Below are 18,201 nucleotides of genomic sequence, written 5' to 3'. Positions count from 1 at the left end.
ACAGTTCTCTTACCAGGACTCAGCTTCTAGAGGGACAGGAAGGCCTCCAAGTCCAACTCCTGGACGTGGAACGGATCGCGATCCAGGCACAGCTTGAGGGAGTCACCCTCAAAATCACTCAGCTCAAGCCCCTGGTTGACCCTCTTGGGGTCAATGACTTCCCTAACAGTCAGTAGTGGGCATCGAGGGACCATGGCAAAAAAGAAGCGATCCCTCCAATACTTCACGGTGCTAGTGATCCTCGTGAGAAGCTCCACAGAGGCATAGGGCCCCTTGAGCACGCGGCGAGCAAAGTGATAACATCTATGATTCCCTTTCTTCAATAGATAAAAGTGGGAGAACAAGGGAACAGTAGCGGCACGCCCCAGGCGGGCTAAAAAGACATAAAAACCCAAGATCACCCTCCAAGAATTGGGCAACACCTGCCTAGGGGTGAGGTGCCAATGCTCTAACACCAACTCGACAAAGCGAGGGATAGGCAGGCCAAGGCCCTAGAGAAAAAAGGAACGGTAGAGACAGATCTCATCCGCACGGTGAGAGAAGGCATACTCGCCAGGTCCAGGAGTACGCAACACGACCTCAGCGGAAATATGGAACTCCTCACGAAGGGAGACCAAGTCAGAAGGTGACAAGATGCTAGCAACATGGCCTAACCTATCAGTAGGACAGGCGACTGAGGACGCCACCCCAGAGGGAGGGCCAACGATCCCTACTGGGACCAGAGACACTAGAAGGTCCCACACCTCCATCAATAGCATTGCGGGAGGGTATAGAGGATGGAGTACCCACAGAAGAAGGCGATCCTGGGGAACGCTCCTCTGAAGATCCAACCCCGACTGAAGCAGGGCCAAGGTCACCCGGAAATGACATGAACGACAAGATAGGAATGGACTACTTACTCGAGAAAGCAATCTCCGCGACGAGAAGCTGGCAAGAAAAATGAAATGAAGGCCACCTGCAAAGTATAAACGGCAAATCCATCACAGACAAAAAGAAGAAAAGTGGAGAAGCATGAGGGTCCATCACACCCCCGCCGCGGCCATCATAGGCGCTGCCTCACACCCGCAAGCGGCGGCCACCCAGCGGCCACACGCCCCCAGGCGGCGGCCACCCAGGCGCGGCCTCACGTCCCACAGGCACAGCCTAGCGCCCGCAGGCGCGGCCACCCTAGGTGCGGCCACACCCGCAGGCGCGGCCTCACCTAGGCGCAACCCTGCATAAAAATAAAAAAAAAAAGAAAAAGAAAGAGAAGGGGTCGAACTTACCTCAGGGGGAAGGCGATCGCACGGGGAGTCAGACACACGACGACACGGCTACACCACTGGCACGATCAAGTGACAAAGACCACTAGAGGCAAGGCACTCAAGCCAAGCACCACTCAAGCCCTCCAAGTAAACAAGGCACTAAGTGAACACCAAGCAAACACAAGGACCCAAAATCAAGCAAAATGGATACTAGTCTAGGTGACCCAAAGACAAGCACATGGTGGGCACCAGAAAGTGGAATGCAAAGGAGAAATTAAAGAAGAGCAAAATGGGAGACAAAAAGTAAGAAAGAGAAATGAGAAGTGAAAGAAGAGAAAGTGAAGGAGAAGAACATATATCTACAAAAAACAAAGGAAGAAAAAGTGTAGGAGGAAAGGTTTGAACCCCCAACCTCTCCACCTCACTAATAGATTTACAGGCAAGTCCCGCAAAGAAAGTTTATTCGCGGTGGACCCCTCACTATGTAAAGGCATCTACTCTCTTGGACATCCTATCTCAAGAGAGTGGGGGGCAAATGATACATCCAAGATTTATCGGACCAATCAGTGGTCACCACGTGTCACAGGGCGACCCGCTCCAGAACCAAGGAGAATCAACCGGGGGTCCCACCCAGGCGCGGCCAGCACCCAGGCGCGGCCTCTCACCCAGGCACGGCATCGTGGACGCAGACGTGATGTACACTGACACCGGGGCCGCTCATCTATGACCCAATCGTGTCGCTACAGACTCATGTCACCACCAGGACTCTAGGCCACCGCTTAGAAGTCACGTCACCCAGACGGATTCAAGCACCAATGACGTTATCACCACACGCGAGTATCTATTCGCCAAGGATCTTGATACCACCATGACACTCCCTCCCGCGGGGAGATGACCAATCAGGATAGAGCCCTACTACCCAGGGCCTCTATCCACTCAACGGCACACTCGCCATCAAACTGGGACTCTCCACACCGTCATACACTACTATAAAAGGAAAGGTACACCACCCTCAGGGGGACATCTAAACTCATATTGAATAATCACTATTCATCTGTTTGCTCAGGAGATCTAACTTTGGCATCGGAGAGCCCCAGGCCAGAGCCACACCGGTTCTCTCTGTTGACCCCTTGGTCCACTTGCAGGTGACGGCACACGCAGGACCGCTCGACGATTTCTTGACGCAACAGGCACCCAAGAAAAAAATGATAAACTTGAACATTTCTTTCCATTAATGTACTGTTCTTGAACACCCATGAACTATTTAAAATGCTGAAAATTTTCTTTTCAAAGTATTTTTGTTAAAAATATCAGTGCGTTGCTGCTGTATCTTGCAAAACTTTACATGAATTTCTTTTTCTTCGACGGTTTTCCTAATGAAATGATGCTTGATGGCTATGTGATGTATCCAGTTGTGATAGACTGGGTTCTTTGCCATAGCAATGGCTGATTTTTGTTAAATTGGATCTCAGATCCTTCTTCTTGCTTATCCTCAACCAAATTGCTTGTGAAGATGCTAACAAAGCTGAATCTATTCAGATTCAACTGAGGATTAAATAATTGATTGTTGCTTCTTAAGATGGCCAACAAAACATGCCACAACAACCCATAGCCAGAGATGCTTCTCATATCATCAACAGAATCTCTCCAATCACTGTCACAATACCCAACCAATTTCAACAGAATTGGTTGAGGACCCATAAATGCCTCTCTTTCGGGGGAGAGAATGAACTCCAATGCATGGCTTTGGTCAACTCAGAGGTTGGGTAAGCGTCACTACAGACATGGGTGGGGGGGGGGGGGGGTGGGGGTGGTTCGACACCTAGTCCGCCAGGCTGAACTGATCTTCCTAAACCAGATATGTTCTGATAAAATCGTACGAAGTAACAAAAGCTTGCAATTACAACATTAAATGAAATATATACAATTTGTTAGTAAGTCCAAAGATGTTGAAATTACCTCCATCAGAGGTCTACAGTCAAATAAGACTCGATATTTTTACCCGAGTAATGACAAACTCGACGAGTTTAGTTATTTTTTAAAAAACCTTAAAGCCGGTTCACTTAAAAATTGAGTTGAATAAAATAGTAAATCCGTATTCTAAAACAGTAAGAAACCCTCAACTCCTGGACTCCCTTCTCTTGTTCAATGGTATAATCACAAAATGCATTGATTTGTGATTCCTTTTTTTTTTTTCTTGGTTTTCCAATATTTTTCTATGTTTTCCTGATTTTTTTTATTAATTTATACATATTTATTGCATTAAAAAAAATTAAATAACGTGACTAACCTCGACTGGGTTTGACAAGGCTAAGTCACCAGCTTTTTCTGAAAGAAGAGTCAAGTCAGAAAACCTAGTTTTCCAACTATGCTCGAGACTGAGGATGGTACATTGGAAATGTGAGAAACATTTTTTCTAAATAAATTTATAAAATTAAGAAGCAGGTTCATGCACGATCGAATTGGATCTTTATCCTCTCCAATTCCCAATCCCCCTAACAAGGTGGGGTGCAATGACCACCCTACTATCCCTGCCCAAATACTTTGCCCTAGTGGAGTCCACCCCCCTTATAAGAAGGATTGGGAACTAGGTCGGGCAGGGAACTAGAGGAGATAATTCTCCCGATCGAATATGGGGATTGAACACCTCATCAAATAAGGGGTGTTTAATCATTTCGAACCCCCCCTCCCCATTATCTCCATCTCGTGACTATATATATGACCACGTATCATAGAAGAAGATTCAACTAGCGCACATAGAGCAGGAGTGCCTTCTCACCATCCGATTCAAATCAGACAGCAATGGGGATGTTGGCCCCATAACGAGGGATTTGATACGATAAATTCAAGGATTTTTATCTGCTTCATTACTGACATGCTCCATTTTGCTCCATTACACTTTAGATGATTGACATGTGTATCTAACTAATCCAACGGTTAGAAAACCAAATTAAAAGTTTACTTTTCTTTTTTTATTTTTGCATTTTAACTTTCAGTTTTTTTTACTTTTGGTTTTTCTTTTTTTTATTTTTACCATTCCGTCTCATTCTCTCTCTCCTTTCCTGATCTAAAACCTTTCGTTTCTCTCTGGTCTCCGGCCACTCTGAAGAAAGTCTCCGCCGGAGATGGAGCACCTATGATGCGATCGCTGCGGTTTGCACGGCGAGGTGTCTGGTCCAAGCTCTTCCGTATCCAACCCCTTTTGTCTCTGTGTACTCTTCCCAATCTCAAGAGGAGAACGGCAGATCTGGTTTGCAATTGAGCCCCTGCTCCAACAATGGATTTTTATCTAGTGTGCACGGCGAGGTGTCTGGTCCAAGCTCTTCCGTCTCCAACCTCTTTCGTCTCTCTCTGCTCTTCCCAATCTCAAGAGGAGAACTGCAGATCTGTTTTTCTTTTTTGTTTTTCTTTTTTTTTTTTGTAAGTGCGATCGAGGGCTTGGCCCTCCCCCCATTGATCTGATTTCTTCCTTTAACAGCCAAGTTACTCACTTGATGGGTAAGGTTCTTAATAGTTCAGATAGTTACGAGATAGCATAATGAATCGCCAGGTAACCAGACTACCTGCATAGTAATCCCAAGTCATAGTTCTAAAGCTCAAATAGATCAGAGCTCGAGTCACTGTCTCCTCCATCATCCACTTCATCAAATTTCCTCAAGTTTTTCTCTGATATCCTATCTTTCTCTAAAGAACCACACCCATAATTCTTGCTTTTCTCTGAAAACCCATTATAGATATTGAATTTTTCATCCAACCAAGCCAAATCCATGTTTCTATTCTCATCTAATAACTCATTTTATAAACCCATTGATGACCGTACCTGCCCATTGTGCTTTGACAAAGGCACCACTTGCGTGTGATCAGAATAGCTTAGAAAATCCTTATAGGACTTCGTGGGGGTATCTGCATAAGGAGTGTTGGCACTTTGAAAATGGCTAACACTGCTCCTCCTTTTTCTTCTTCTTCCTGGACTTCCAGCTTCTAGTGGTCAATGGTAGAAAGCTTTGTCAAGCTCAAATCGTCCTAGCAAACCTATGTAGGGATAATTACCCGGGGTAGCCAGCTGAAACATACCCTTTTCATTGGAGTTCTGGAGGATAATGGGAGAAAGACTCAATAAAATAGCAGAATTTTATGTCTTGATTTTTTATTCTTTGGGTCTCCTCATTTCTCGGTTTGTTCTTTGGATGTATTGCTGTAGTGTTTTAGATGTATTACTTAATGAGTATGGTGGAAGATCATAAAGGGTTTTCAAGTTAAAAAAAATAAGGGAGCAAAATATATTGATGTAATCATGTTGGTTTGGAACAGATTTGGATCTCATTAAGGTTGCAAACACTACCTGTTTACCAACCACTATCCATGTGAAGCTGTGAACAGCTGGACTAGTTGACTAGAATTTTGTAACAGAGAGCTCAACATGTAACAAGTGCAGCTGCTGGAAACACTAGTCTAAAACCTTCCAGTGGCGTGAAAAAAAAAGGAAAGTGTTATGTATGTCTCGAATTCTTGGACCTGTTTTGAAGAATGACCTGCTCCAACATTTTTTGTGGCAATCCGAATGGAATTTTTTCTGAGATCTGTGATGGTAGCAGAGGGCTTGGGCCTATCCCCATCATTGATCTCGTTGGCGGTGCGGGGGCGAAACCCCCGCGGCACGGTTCAACCCGACCCAATGGATCGACCTGGATCCGATGGAAGAGTATTTATGTTCCTTACCCCCTTTATTGTAAAGAGAGAGGAAGATTTTGGGGTTTTCGTTCTAGGGTTTCTGAGAAAGAGCAGCAGCAGTGATTTGGGTGTTCTTGAGAGTTGCCATTGTAATTTTTCTCCGATTTGCATAGTGAATCATCTTCGTCTTTGCCCGTGGATGTAGCACACCATATTGGTGTGTGAACCACGTTATATCTCTATGTTCTTTTGCTTGATTCTTGTTTCTTTTCGTGATTTTGTTGGTGTTTGCTATAACAGAAAGAACTCCACATGATATTAATAACTTCATCCCCAATCTCTTTCAAACGATCAAGGATTAAAAGAGAAAAACATAAGATCCGTCAGAGGCCTGCCTTATAAATCTTTTGACAAGTTTGTGTTGTTCTGGGGACATAAGACAGTCCATCCCCTTACAAATAAATACATAATCAGTCCCCACCTTGAGGGGGGAAAAGCTGAGAAAAATGAATTCCATAATTTGAAGAGAGAGGGGCTTAAGAAAAAGAACACAAGAGATCTGCTTGCTGACAAGCAATGAGTAAATAGGTGAACAGGCTACCTCCCAGTGGACATCACTAACTTGACCTAAATGTAGTCACTAATTTTTCAGGAGATTATGGACTAGTCATTACCAAGACAATGCTTTAACAACAACAATAAATACTCAAAGCAAATTTTCCTTCAGAAAGAAAATAAAAATTTGAAAAAACAAATTCTAGTAGAAACACAAAACAGTACAGACTTTCACAACCTCTTATACAGGTAGTGTGACTCAGTCACCCCATCATTTCTGTTTAAACTTTTTAGTTTCATGAAAACTGATTATATTAAATAGAAAAATGGTATAACCAACTTAGAGGGGAATGGTGGTTCAAAGATATTTCATTAATTTTAATTTTCTTTTCTATACTCCTTGATTTACTTCTGTCACTCTCCTTCTTGTTGTATATCAAAGAGAGGATGTACATAGACAAATCAGACTCCTGAGCAACTTAAAAGTGTATTTAGAACACCAGCATCTATAAAAAAAATGATAATACATGGCATCCCAGCAAATGAATCCACGAGGTTTCGATATCAATTGCCCTGAGAACGAGAGGCATCATAATAGTTTCATGTAACTAGAGCCAAAATTTCATCAATCATCTCCAACAATCTGTACTTTCTCTCCAACTTCACTGGTTTAGCTTAGAGTAGTGTTCCCAGTCATCTTGGTCAAATGGATCTTCAATAGATACGATTGGGTAATCGGCCACAAATGACTTGTAAAAATCTTTAAGGGCATCTCCTCAGATTTTTTGTGACCCATCATTGTTCTTTAAGGGCATCTCCTGAGATTTTTTGTGACAAAAGAGCTTAGACTAGACACCTCCCTGTGCAAACCATATAAAAATCCACTGTTGGAACAGGAGCTCAATCGCGAACCAGATCTGCCGTTCTCCTTTTGAGATTGGGAAGAGTACAGAGAGACGAAAGAGGTTGGATACGGAAGAGCTTGGACCAGACACCTCGCCGTGCAAACCGCAGTGATCACATCACAGGTGCTCCATCTCCGGCGGAGACTTTCTTCTAGAGAAACGAACGGTTTTAGATCAGGAAAGGAGAGAGAATGAGAGGGAATGGTAAAAATAAAAAAAAGAAAAACCAAAAGTAAAAAAAACTGAAAATTAAAATAAAAACATAAAAAAAGAAAAGTAAATTTTTAATTTGGTATTCTGACCGTTGGATCAGTCAGATACACATGTCAGTGATCTAAAAGTGTAATGGTTAACTTTTTGGGATTGGTGTGTAGTTTGTGTGATTACACTTTCATCAAAAACAGAGTGTAATGGAACAAAATGGAGCGTGTCAATAATGGAGTAGATAAAAATCCTAAATTCAAAGACTGATAAACATCACAATGTAAGCAAGCCTAACGATTAGAATGGTTTGAGGTATCAGTCCCGGATCCGTATCGATATCTACCAACACTAATACCGATACTGGACCAATACTAGATCAGTGAATTGCAAGGAAATGGTACGAATAATGGGTATGTTTGTCAAAATACACTCAGATATTGGTATATTTGAAGGTTAAACCATCTTATATAACTTTTAAAAAAACAAAACCGATCAAGATCTGATACAAATATCGATCCGACCAATACTCAGTACCTCAAACCATGCAAGCGAGACAACTGAACAACACCCAGACCTATAAAGGATGCTCCTCCCAAGTAGTAAAAAAAATGGCAAGAGATCGTCGTCTGCTGATGTAGCGCCTGCACTAGCATAGGGCGAACAAGAACACATACTAGGCATCTACATAGATACGATTTTTTTCATTTTATGAGAGCGGGGCGGTACTTTCACGCAATCCTGTGTCATTGTGCAGGACATGTACAAAAACTGGAAGTATCAACTACAACAACAATACACAAGTAACATCATGATGACAAGAATCATTCACCAACCAAACTAGACGCTCCTTCGTCCACTTTAGAACTTTTGTGATAAAAACCCGTATGAGGGCCAATCTATATACATGCCCCAACACCCCCGCCCCCCAACCTTAAAGGCCAAAGCAATCCTTCCACCAAGACAGACCCAAACCCGCCTCTCCTCTTCCCCCATAATGCCTTCTTCCCAAACCATTCCAACCTAAACTTATGTATTAAGGAATCTTCTCACAGCTGCCAATTCCCCTGCAACTATGGCTGTACCCTCTCCAATCGAGGTTGGTACACGAGGCACTGTTGGATCCCTCGTCCTACAAGAGATTGACTACTTCAGCAAACTTGAGTTAGCCAGCCATGGAATCCCCAAGAAACCTCAGTCACAGATTACAGACATCACATCCACCATTAATGGCTCCCAACCCAAGTTTGGGTTTATGATCATGGCATCAAAGAAGAAGAAGAAAGAGGGCACAACTGGCAGCAGGGTTCTACCCAGCATCTGTTCTCTAGTGGAGGTTGCTGATAGTAATCAACCCAATGGAGTTCCTAGCTTCTCTTTACAGAAACCTGAAGACTGATGTGAAAATTTTCAAGCTCTAACTAAAGCTCTGAGAAAGCTTCGAGAAAGAGAGCTTCCGGAACTGGTGGGTGATTGAGTTGGACCATGCTCTCTCATGGCTTCCACATTTTAGATCAACAACTTCCACAATGTAAGATCCTTTCTTATCAGTTTTCTTTCTGTTATGACTATTATCAATAACAATATCATCAGATCCAAGCATTGGGACACTGTGTGCCTTGTTTCGGATACTTGATCTTGCTTTTCGAGTACTTCCAGGGCCTCCATGGTTACTGCTGCTGCCTCTAGTGCTTGCTTCATCCACTACAGTTCTTGATTGCCTTTTAGTCCTAGAAACACAAGGAACAGAGACTGGGATTGTTGGGGATTTTCTTAGAGATGATTTTGGTGATTGTGGTGACCTTTTAACAGAAGCCAATTCCCTGCCCATCAAGGAACTGATAGTCCCAGTGGCCCCTATCCTAACAGAGCCTCCTCCAGCTCCACCCTTTATAGCATCAAGTGTTGAAACCATCATCATCTTTGCTCAATTGAAGGTATCCGTCCTCACTCAGGGAAGAAACAACTCTATCCTCCAAAGTCCCACCACAGAGAAGCCTTATCAGTTACTCTGTACATGGAAGTGAGACGTAGAATTTAGTATAGAATTATAGGGTAAGGATTTTGTTCAAACTGGAATAGATATCTCTGTCAATAAATTTCACGAAACTTAAGAAGGAAATGACGAATAAACAGAAATAACTACAATTCATAACCGCTGTTACATAGACATAAGCACCAACAGAAAAGAATTTTAGCATTGAAATGAAGATTGAAAGACCTAATAAACAGAAGAAATTTTCAGATTACTTGATTGGAATGTTCTTGAGAAACCCAAAAAGTCTAGGGATTCTGTGTAAGAGAATAATAAGTGAGAATTGGAGATATAAACAATTAGGGTTTGGGTAATCACAAACTACGCAGAGATTCAGCAAGCGTGAAATACTGAAATTCCGAAGTCCAGATTGAAAGAGAAAAACAACATAAATCATCTTTCCTTTCAGGTGAAAGAATTGCGATCGACGTAAAAAGTTCCAACCAAGCCCCTCAAAAAAGTAATAAAATTGAATTTAAATCAAAAGTTGTAAAGGAAAAATCAGATCTTTCCAGTGTGAAGAACCCTGCAAACCTCGTAAATCCCATTAAAGGTGGATGACACGGACAAGACATGGTTCTAATAACACGACGGGGAATCGGATCGAGAAAGTATTGCAAAATTCTAAATTTAAGGTTGAAAGTGATGAAAGATGATCATTGCAAAATTCTAAATTTAAGGTTGAAAGTGATGAAAGATGATCTAACCTAAAAATTAAGAAATATCTTCAATTTTCTCGTCCTGAAAAAATTTCTATGGCCCTAGAATCCAAAGAAGAAAAATAATCATCATTAGTAGATCTTAAACAGCATTAGCATACCAGTTTACAGAAGATCATAAATACCCTAGAGAATAATGGATCTGGAGGTGAGCATTAAGACATACTGCAAGAGGCCATAGAGAAAACTCAAAATTTCACCTCTGCAACTTATCCAAGCATCGAAAGAAATTCTTCTCCACAAGTACACGTGATGTCGCCTTCAAATGGATCTTCCCCCGCCTATCTGCTCCTTTCTCTCTCTCTCTCGCTCTCGCTCTCTCCCTCCTCCGTTCTCTCTTCTCTCTCTCTCTCTTCTTCTCTCTTCTCTATCATTTAAACTGAATTTTGTGTGTGTGAGAGGTTCGGCGCTGAAGAACAAGTTTCAAAAATCGGTGAATCGGATTAAGAATCGGCCGATACATATCAGAGTCGGCTAAGACCGATTCTGATTTCTGGTATTCTGACCGGTAAAAGCCTAGATTCCCTCGATTTCTACGATTTGAGGCTGATTCGGACTGATTCCGGCTAATTCCAAACTGATCTGATCTAATCTGAATTGGGAATCGACAAAGGTCTTTTCCATCACCGATTCCTGGTTTTAAAGCACTGCTGAAGAATGAAGGGTCACCATTTGATCTCATCCGACTTTCCTAAGACACCATTTAATCGCATGTTATCACCTACATGGTTTACATGGTTTCAGAAATCAAATCGGAATCGGAATTGGAATTGAAATTGGAATCGAGTCATAAATCCTTACAACTTATTTTGAAATCAGCCTAGCATATTCTTTTTCAATCTTGTCTATGTTTTTTCTTTCTTTCTTTAAGTAGAAAATCAATAAAACATATTTCTTGTAACAACATTTACAAGTCTTTTAAATTAAAATATCTAAAAAATCATAGATTTATGAAGTCTTGTTTCATTTTCATTATGAGGGATTCCAGGCCAATTTCGAGTGATTTTGATCAAATTCAAATTAGAATAGTGGACGTAGGGGTGTCAATTGGTCCGGTTTTGGGCTATCCAATTTCTTAACGGTTACAGATCTAAGGGGTCAATTACCAAAAAAAAAAAAAAAACAGATCCAAGGGGTCCAGATTAGAACCGGACCAATAAGCTAATCAATTCCATATCTGAGATCTTGGACCATTAACTAATGGGTGGGTCGGTTCCGGTTCCTAAATGGTTCCAAGCAATCCAAAATTTAAAAAAAAAAATCTCTAACACTTGCTCTACATATATTTAAAACATCACAATAAGACAGCAACTTTTATTTTTTTTTTTGTAAGAAAAAACTTTACTGATGGAAGATATGTGTACAACCAATGACATCAGACGAACAAAGGTCGTCAAGCCATGGAGTGGAAATTGGCCAATCTGTCATACACATGATAGACATAGGGTCTTTCTTGCCAGGGCATCAACAACAGAGTTCATAGCCTGTGGAACAAAAGGAAAAGATATTGAAACAAAAGAAGAACCCTGTTTTCGAATGTCATCAATGACCGCTGCTACTTCAAGAGGGAGGATACGAGTACGATCTTCAATATAGTTGATGATCTCCTTATTATCTTATTCGACAAGGAGATTTATGATTCCTGAATCGTGAGCCTGCTTAAGAGTTGATTTGATGGCTAAGGCTTCTCCTTGAATTGCAGAGGCTACAACATGGGGAATGGAAAGCACATTTATAGGATAGTCGTTATGATTTCTAAAGACAATACCTAGCCCACCAGTAGCACTACCTTGGAGGGAGCAGCGTCGCAATTAGCCTTAATTGAACCCATGGGAGGGACCTCCCACCTTTTTCTGTGATAAGAAACGCTCGTTCAGCTGCTCTTTCAGGGGTAAAGGCCGATTGGTATTCAAGAAATGCTCTTTCAGCTACTAAAATTACTTCAGGAGGCGACCAATCTTTAGTCTTGAAAAGCCCATCATTCCTAGCACACCACAAGTACCAACATAAAAAAGAGGCACGAGAGAGAGTTTTTTGAGCAAGCTTCTTGTCTTGGCGTTCTAAGAGGTCCCAACTAGTCAGCCACTCTGATAATTTTGGAGTCCTATCCGATGGTGGAATGTAAGATAAAGAGCTCCCCATACCAAACTGCTTTGACAAAAGAACACTCAAAAAGTAAGTGATCAACTGATTCATTAACTACACCATATTTATGACAAGCTGGGTCAATTGGGATGCGGCGTTTGGAGAGACCTTCGCCTGATGCCACACCTTCATTACATGCTCTCCACATGAATGGTTTTATTTTTTGTAGAGTCTGAAGAGACCAAATCCTCTTCCATACGCTTTCAAGAATTTGATCCTAGTTGTATAAACGAGATGTAGATCAAGTAGGGGTGTAAATGAATAGCCGAAATCCATTTTCGTATACATTTCCGTATCCATTTAGCACTATCCGAATCTGTCTGAAAGCTAAACGGATGTGGATACGAATAGGCTATAGCTATCCGAAAAGCTGTATTTACATGTAAATGGATAAAATATATGATCCGTATCCGTGTCCGTATCCGTTTAGCACTATCTGAATCCGTCTGATAGCTAATCGGATACGGATGTGGATATAGTACTATCCGAGCCGAATCCGATCCGTTTACAGCCCTATGCAGATGGCCCTAAGGTTGATTTTTCATCATTTAGACTCACCAAGCGATTATAAGCAGATTTAACAGAATAAACACCATTTGTCTGTCTTCTCTTTGAAAAAGACTAAGCTGAATTTTTTAGATCGCTGCAATGTCAATAGGTTGGAAATATTGTTGTAATAAATTCATTCTCCATGATCTAGAGATTGAATCTATTAAATCAGAGACTCGTGAAAGTGTGGACACAAGTTGGATGGCTTATTCCCGATCTTGCAGCTACTAAATCAGTCTTGCTATTGAAAGTTGAGCCACTCAAATGTGGATTGAAGGGGACTCCCGGGCTGGCTGTTCAAAGCTGGCTCGCCCTTATAGCTTATGGTGGCTTATGCACTCTATTCACTATTGGCTCGTTGCGTTAACGACTCCACCCGATGGGTCTGCAGTTATTACCAGAGTAAATGGATACTATGAGGAGTTGGAGGCTACCAAGATTCCACGCAGGAAGGGCTCGTGCACCTTGTTGGTCGTGCGTGACAAAGCTTGTGATGGGATAATGTTGGAATCCATCTATCATTCCAAATGTCCACCATGGTCCCATCCCCAATACTCCAAATCAACCCCTCTATCAAGACTTCGTTAGCCCCATAATGGTTTATTTCCTATTCTTGCATTAAGAAAATTAGCGTTAGAAAAATAAATGGATTTTATAAATTGGGCCCAATGGGATTCAGGTGAGGACCATAGGCGCCACACTGCTTTTGCCAAAAGAGCTTAATTCTGAAGTCTTGGGTCCTTAAAACCAAGACCACCCCGATTTTTTGGACGACATAACCTTGACCAAGATATCCAATGGATTTTTGAATCCCTTTTCGAATCTCCCCAATAGAAATTAAAGGCTGTTTTTCTAATTGAATCATGGTGAGAAGCATGGAGCTTGAAATGTGATCTGACATAGTTTGACATTGGAGAGATCCCTACCTTGAGAAGAAATTCTTTACCGGCATGCGAAAGAATATTATTCTTCCATCCTTGCAGCTTGTTTAGAGCTTTCTCTCTCACATCTTGAAAGAGATATTTTTTTGAGATACCAAATTCCGTTGGTAAACCCAAATATTTTGTGGGTCCATCACCATACGGGATTTTTAGTGCACGAGAAAACCATCTCTTGAACCTCTCTTGTGTATTTGGGTTGAATGTCAAGCTTGATTTCTGCAAATTAATGGATTGACCTGTGGTCTTGTAGTATAACTCAAGACAATCCTTAAAAAATGAAATTTCTTGAAGCTTTACCTTAGAGAATAACAAGCAATCATCGGCGAAAAGGAGGTGTGTAATGGGAGGTTCCTTGTGCCGGATCTTGATTCCATGGAAAGCACCCAAGTCTTTTGCTTGCTTGATGATCGAAGATAGAGCTTGAGAGCAAAGAATAAAGATTGCTGGAGATATTGGGTCACCTTGTCTAATTCCACGAGATGGAGTGATTCTGCCTTTGATGCAGCCATTAATAGAAGATTATAAAACACCGTCCGAATGCAAGTCATTACTCAGTCCACCCAAGCATGCTTGAATCCCAACCTCAGCAGCATTGCTTCAATGAAGCTCCATTCCAAACAGTCGTATGCTTTGCGCATATCCAACTTCAATGCAAGGAATTTATCGTTCCCCTTCTTATGCTTCTTGATGTAATAGAACATTTCATGAGCCACCATAACATTATTTGAGATCAAGCGAGTAGGGATGATGCCGATTGGTTTGGAGAAATAATTTGATTCAGCACTCCATGCAGGCGATCAGCTATAATCTTTGTTATGAGCTTGAAAATCATATTGCACAGGCTAATTAGGTAGAGTTGGTCAGCAATCTCCAAGTTGTTCACTTTTGGGATTAGGCAAATAAGAGTTTTGTTCAACTCTGATGGAATGTGTCCTGTATGGAAAAAATCAGCAACATAAGAATGAAGGTCACCCTTCACCAAATCCCAGTACTGTTGGAAAAAAAGTAGGGGAAATCCATCCGGTCCTGGGGATTTGAGGGGTGCCATTGCAAAAAGGGCTGGACGGATCTCCTCCATTGTTGGAACCTGTAGACACTGAATTTTGACACTCCTCTGGCGATGATGACAACAGGATACGGACAGACATCGGTATCTCTCTCAAGAAGGACTCTTGTCCCAACATCTAAGCCAAATCACCCTGACATCCCTAAAATGACTTATTAGACCCTTTTACTAAATGTTGAAGGAGGTACTGCTCACCTTCCTCAACCACGGCGCGGTGGACAGAACCCCAATACTAGAGCAGCCCATTTAAGGCCCAAAATCAAGAAAAATTGGCACTGCGCCCCCACGGTGCCATGGACACTCCCACGGCACCATGGGTGCCCACACGACACCAGTGTATTTTTTTCACAACCCCGCAAAGGGGTGTGACATCAGCCTACTGACATCATCCATGGCGCCGTGGAAAAGTCCCCCACGGCGCCATGGACACCTCTAAGGCACCGTAGAGGTGTTATTTGGCCAGGGGTGAGGGTCCCCCCTCCCTTGTTTTTCAGAGTTTTTCGGGCAGAGAGACCCTCCCAGTTCATTTTTTATCCCTTTTCTCTCCCTCTTGAGCATCTGTTGGAGCGAGACTCCAAAGGCATGGGTAGATCCTTCGATTACCCACTCGAGTAAAGAGCGGTTCTTATCCCGTAACTTCGTTATCCCGTCAGTGTATGGATAACGAAAAATCTCCTTCACAGCCATTATTCTGTCTGCATGCAAATAACGAGAATCCCTTATATAGCCGTTGCTCTACCCGAAGTGAGTGACAAAACCCACCTCATATAGTCCTTACTCTATCCGACAAGAGAGAGGCAAGCCGATCGTCAGTCTCCACCTGAGCCGTGGGACATCGCATATTTAGTATTTGGTGCATTTCCATTTATTTCTTGTATTTCTTGACAGGTATCTGTCTCTTTCCTTCTTATTATTTTTGACGTAATATAGACAATTAAAGTAATTCGCTTTAGTGTACATAGTAAATGATTTCTTCTTTGTCATGATTAGTGCATCATAACCCAGCCTTGCATGTTAGTATATGATATATTATTAAGGGAGAATATTCGAAAACAAGCATCTAGCAGAAAGACCGATTTATCCAGGCGAGGTGCGTGCCTAACACCTTCCCACTCTCGTAACCTAACTACCTACTCTGAATTTCTGACCAGACCATATGGAATCACGTAGCCCTTTCCGCTAACCCCGGATGGGGCAACACCCATTAGGTCCTAGGCCCTAATCCTAGGTGGCGACTCCATTTCTTTATGAAGTATGATCCCACTCCCTATGATGATATGTCGGAACGATACGCCGTTATTCATCGGAGCCAATCCTTGTCACCATAAGGCTAAGGAACCCTCGTCCCGAGGACCACGGTACTTACAGAACCATACACAAATAATTATTGAGATCATGAGTAACCATAGGGTGAACTGCATCTAGAACTTGAGTCAGGGCTACAATATCTACAGGTTCTGTAGAGTATAGAGTAAGAAAGTGATTACAAAGAGTGTTTGTAATAGGCTGTGTTGAGGTCCAGTCACCTGAAGGTAATTTGAGCTTCATAATTTTGTTTCAGAGATGATGTCTCACAATTGATAGATGAAAGAAAGATGTATTCTTGTCACCTCCCTGCAACCAGGAAATTCTAGACTTCTAGCGCCACATTTCCTCCTCCTTTTGAAGTTCCACCTCCAAGAGCTTGTGTATTTCAGATTCTCTTTTATGGGACAAAGTCGTGGCTAGCCCTTGAATATACTCTAGTTTAGCTTTTAGGCTTTTGATATTTCCCAAAATATTTCCAAACACCTCCTTGATCCATTTCTTGAAGATCCGGTGACAATGTTTGACTTTCCTCATGACTTGATGCACAGTTGAGCCTGAGGGAGAGATAAACCATCCTTGGGTTGCTGCATTTTTACAGTCCTCGTGTTGCAATCACATTGATTCAAACCTGAATGGTCTTCTACCCGGAGAGGTACCATCTTCTGTGACAATAATGAGAGGGGAATGATCAGAGCTAATGGCTGGCCTCACAAGAACTATAGTATTATCAAAACATCGCTACCATTCAGAGTTACACAAGGCACAATCTAAACGAACTCTAATATTAGAGGTGTCATCTCGCTTATTATTCCATGTGAAAGACGGACCATGGAATCCTAGATCAATAAAATTGCAGTCATCTAGGAATTCCCTGAATGTGTCTGTGTCTCGAGAGCTATGATGAGACCCACCAGCCTTTTCATACCAAAATAGATATGAGTTGAAATCTCCAAAACATATCTATCTCCCCTAGCGAGATCTCCCAGTATTTGCAATTTGATTCCGCACATGTTTTCTTTTATGCTTCTGAGGATCACCATAAACACAAGTGAGATAGAAAGGCAAAGTGTCAACCATAGTTGCCTCAGCATAAAAAAACCTTGACTTAGCAGATAATAGAGATAGGTTTATAGTAACTTTTCAAAGCAATGCAAGATCTCCTGCAGCTCCTTCTGGGTCAACTATAGTAAAGCCATGAAAATTCCATGTGCGACAAAGTTTTTCAATTGCTACTTTTTTTGCATTTGGTCTCCATCAGGTACACTATATCCGGCTGTTCCGTCTTGAGGAGATGATGAATGGAACGGACTATCGAAGGCCTCCCCAACCCTTGACAGTTCCATCCAAGTAGCTTCATTTCTTCTCGTGGGGCTGGTTATCTCCAGCCTCCACGGGGGTATGCCATAAAAAATGAGTCATTTCATTTCGGTATCTTCCACATGATCAGAGTCGTTTGAGGTAACTCTTGGCCGCTTAGGGGATTGCATGGATTGGCTTTGGGTCGGCTTAATGGGTGTGGAATATGGGATGACTTGATGAGTTGGGCTCAAGGCATGTGAATCTGCCAGGCTGGAAATGGAACAGTTTGATAAATGTGGGAGGAGGGATGTTAATGCTTGGGCAATTCTAGGGGTATGTGGAAATTATTGGAGATAATTTAGGAGTTGGGTTCCTAAATTACCGTTGGGAGGTGGAGGGTGTAACTGATTTGGATTATTAACATTCATTGAGCTAGTCCATATTACCTCTTGTTTTGTATTCAATTAATAAGTAGGAACACCACCATCCTTGATCATAAGATAGGATTATTTTAAGGTATATTCTTAAGTTAGCATTCCGAACTGGACTTTTAAATTAACAAC

General features: G+C 42.0%; 1 protein-coding gene and 1 long non-coding RNA gene across 3 annotated transcripts; both read right to left on the bottom strand.

Annotated features, from left to right (window-relative positions):
• Positions 1 to 4,825: 4,825 nt before the first annotated feature.
• LOC122641441 lies at positions 4,826 to 17,882 on the bottom strand. Its single transcript, XR_006329905.1, has 3 exons — positions 17,872 to 17,882; positions 14,427 to 14,431; positions 4,826 to 4,908 (listed from the first exon to the last, which is right to left on the bottom strand). It is a non-coding gene; the product is annotated as an uncharacterized LOC122641441 (long non-coding RNA).
• On the bottom strand, positions 8,853 to 10,671 carry LOC122641440. 2 transcript variants are annotated; one of them, XM_043834675.1, is made up of 2 exons: positions 10,531 to 10,671; positions 8,853 to 9,587 (listed from the first exon to the last, which is right to left on the bottom strand). In XM_043834675.1, the coding sequence occupies exon 2, from the start codon at positions 9,495 to 9,497 to the stop codon at positions 8,994 to 8,996; it is 504 nt and encodes a 167-aa protein (XP_043690610.1). In that variant the 5' UTR covers positions 9,498 to 9,587; positions 10,531 to 10,671; the 3' UTR covers positions 8,853 to 8,993. The 2 variants fall into 2 exon arrangements, with proteins under 2 accessions (XP_043690610.1, XP_043690611.1); XM_043834676.1 differs by lacking the exon at positions 10,531 to 10,671 and having other exon boundaries at positions 8,853 to 9,199; positions 9,251 to 9,748.
• Positions 17,883 to 18,201: the final 319 nt, after the last annotated feature.

This window comes from Telopea speciosissima, chromosome 10 (assembly GCF_018873765.1).
Source record: "Telopea speciosissima isolate NSW1024214 ecotype Mountain lineage chromosome 10, Tspe_v1, whole genome shotgun sequence".
Lineage (NCBI taxonomy): Eukaryota > Viridiplantae > Streptophyta > Magnoliopsida > Proteales > Proteaceae > Telopea > Telopea speciosissima.
Note: the sequence above shows the minus strand (reverse complement) of the source record. Positions and strands in the feature narration are given on the sequence as shown.

Coding starts and splice junctions, on each gene's coding strand:
- LOC122641440 (XM_043834675.1), bottom strand. CDS start 9,497: ATGATGATGGTTTCAACACTTGATGCTATAAAGGGTGGAGCTGGAGGA.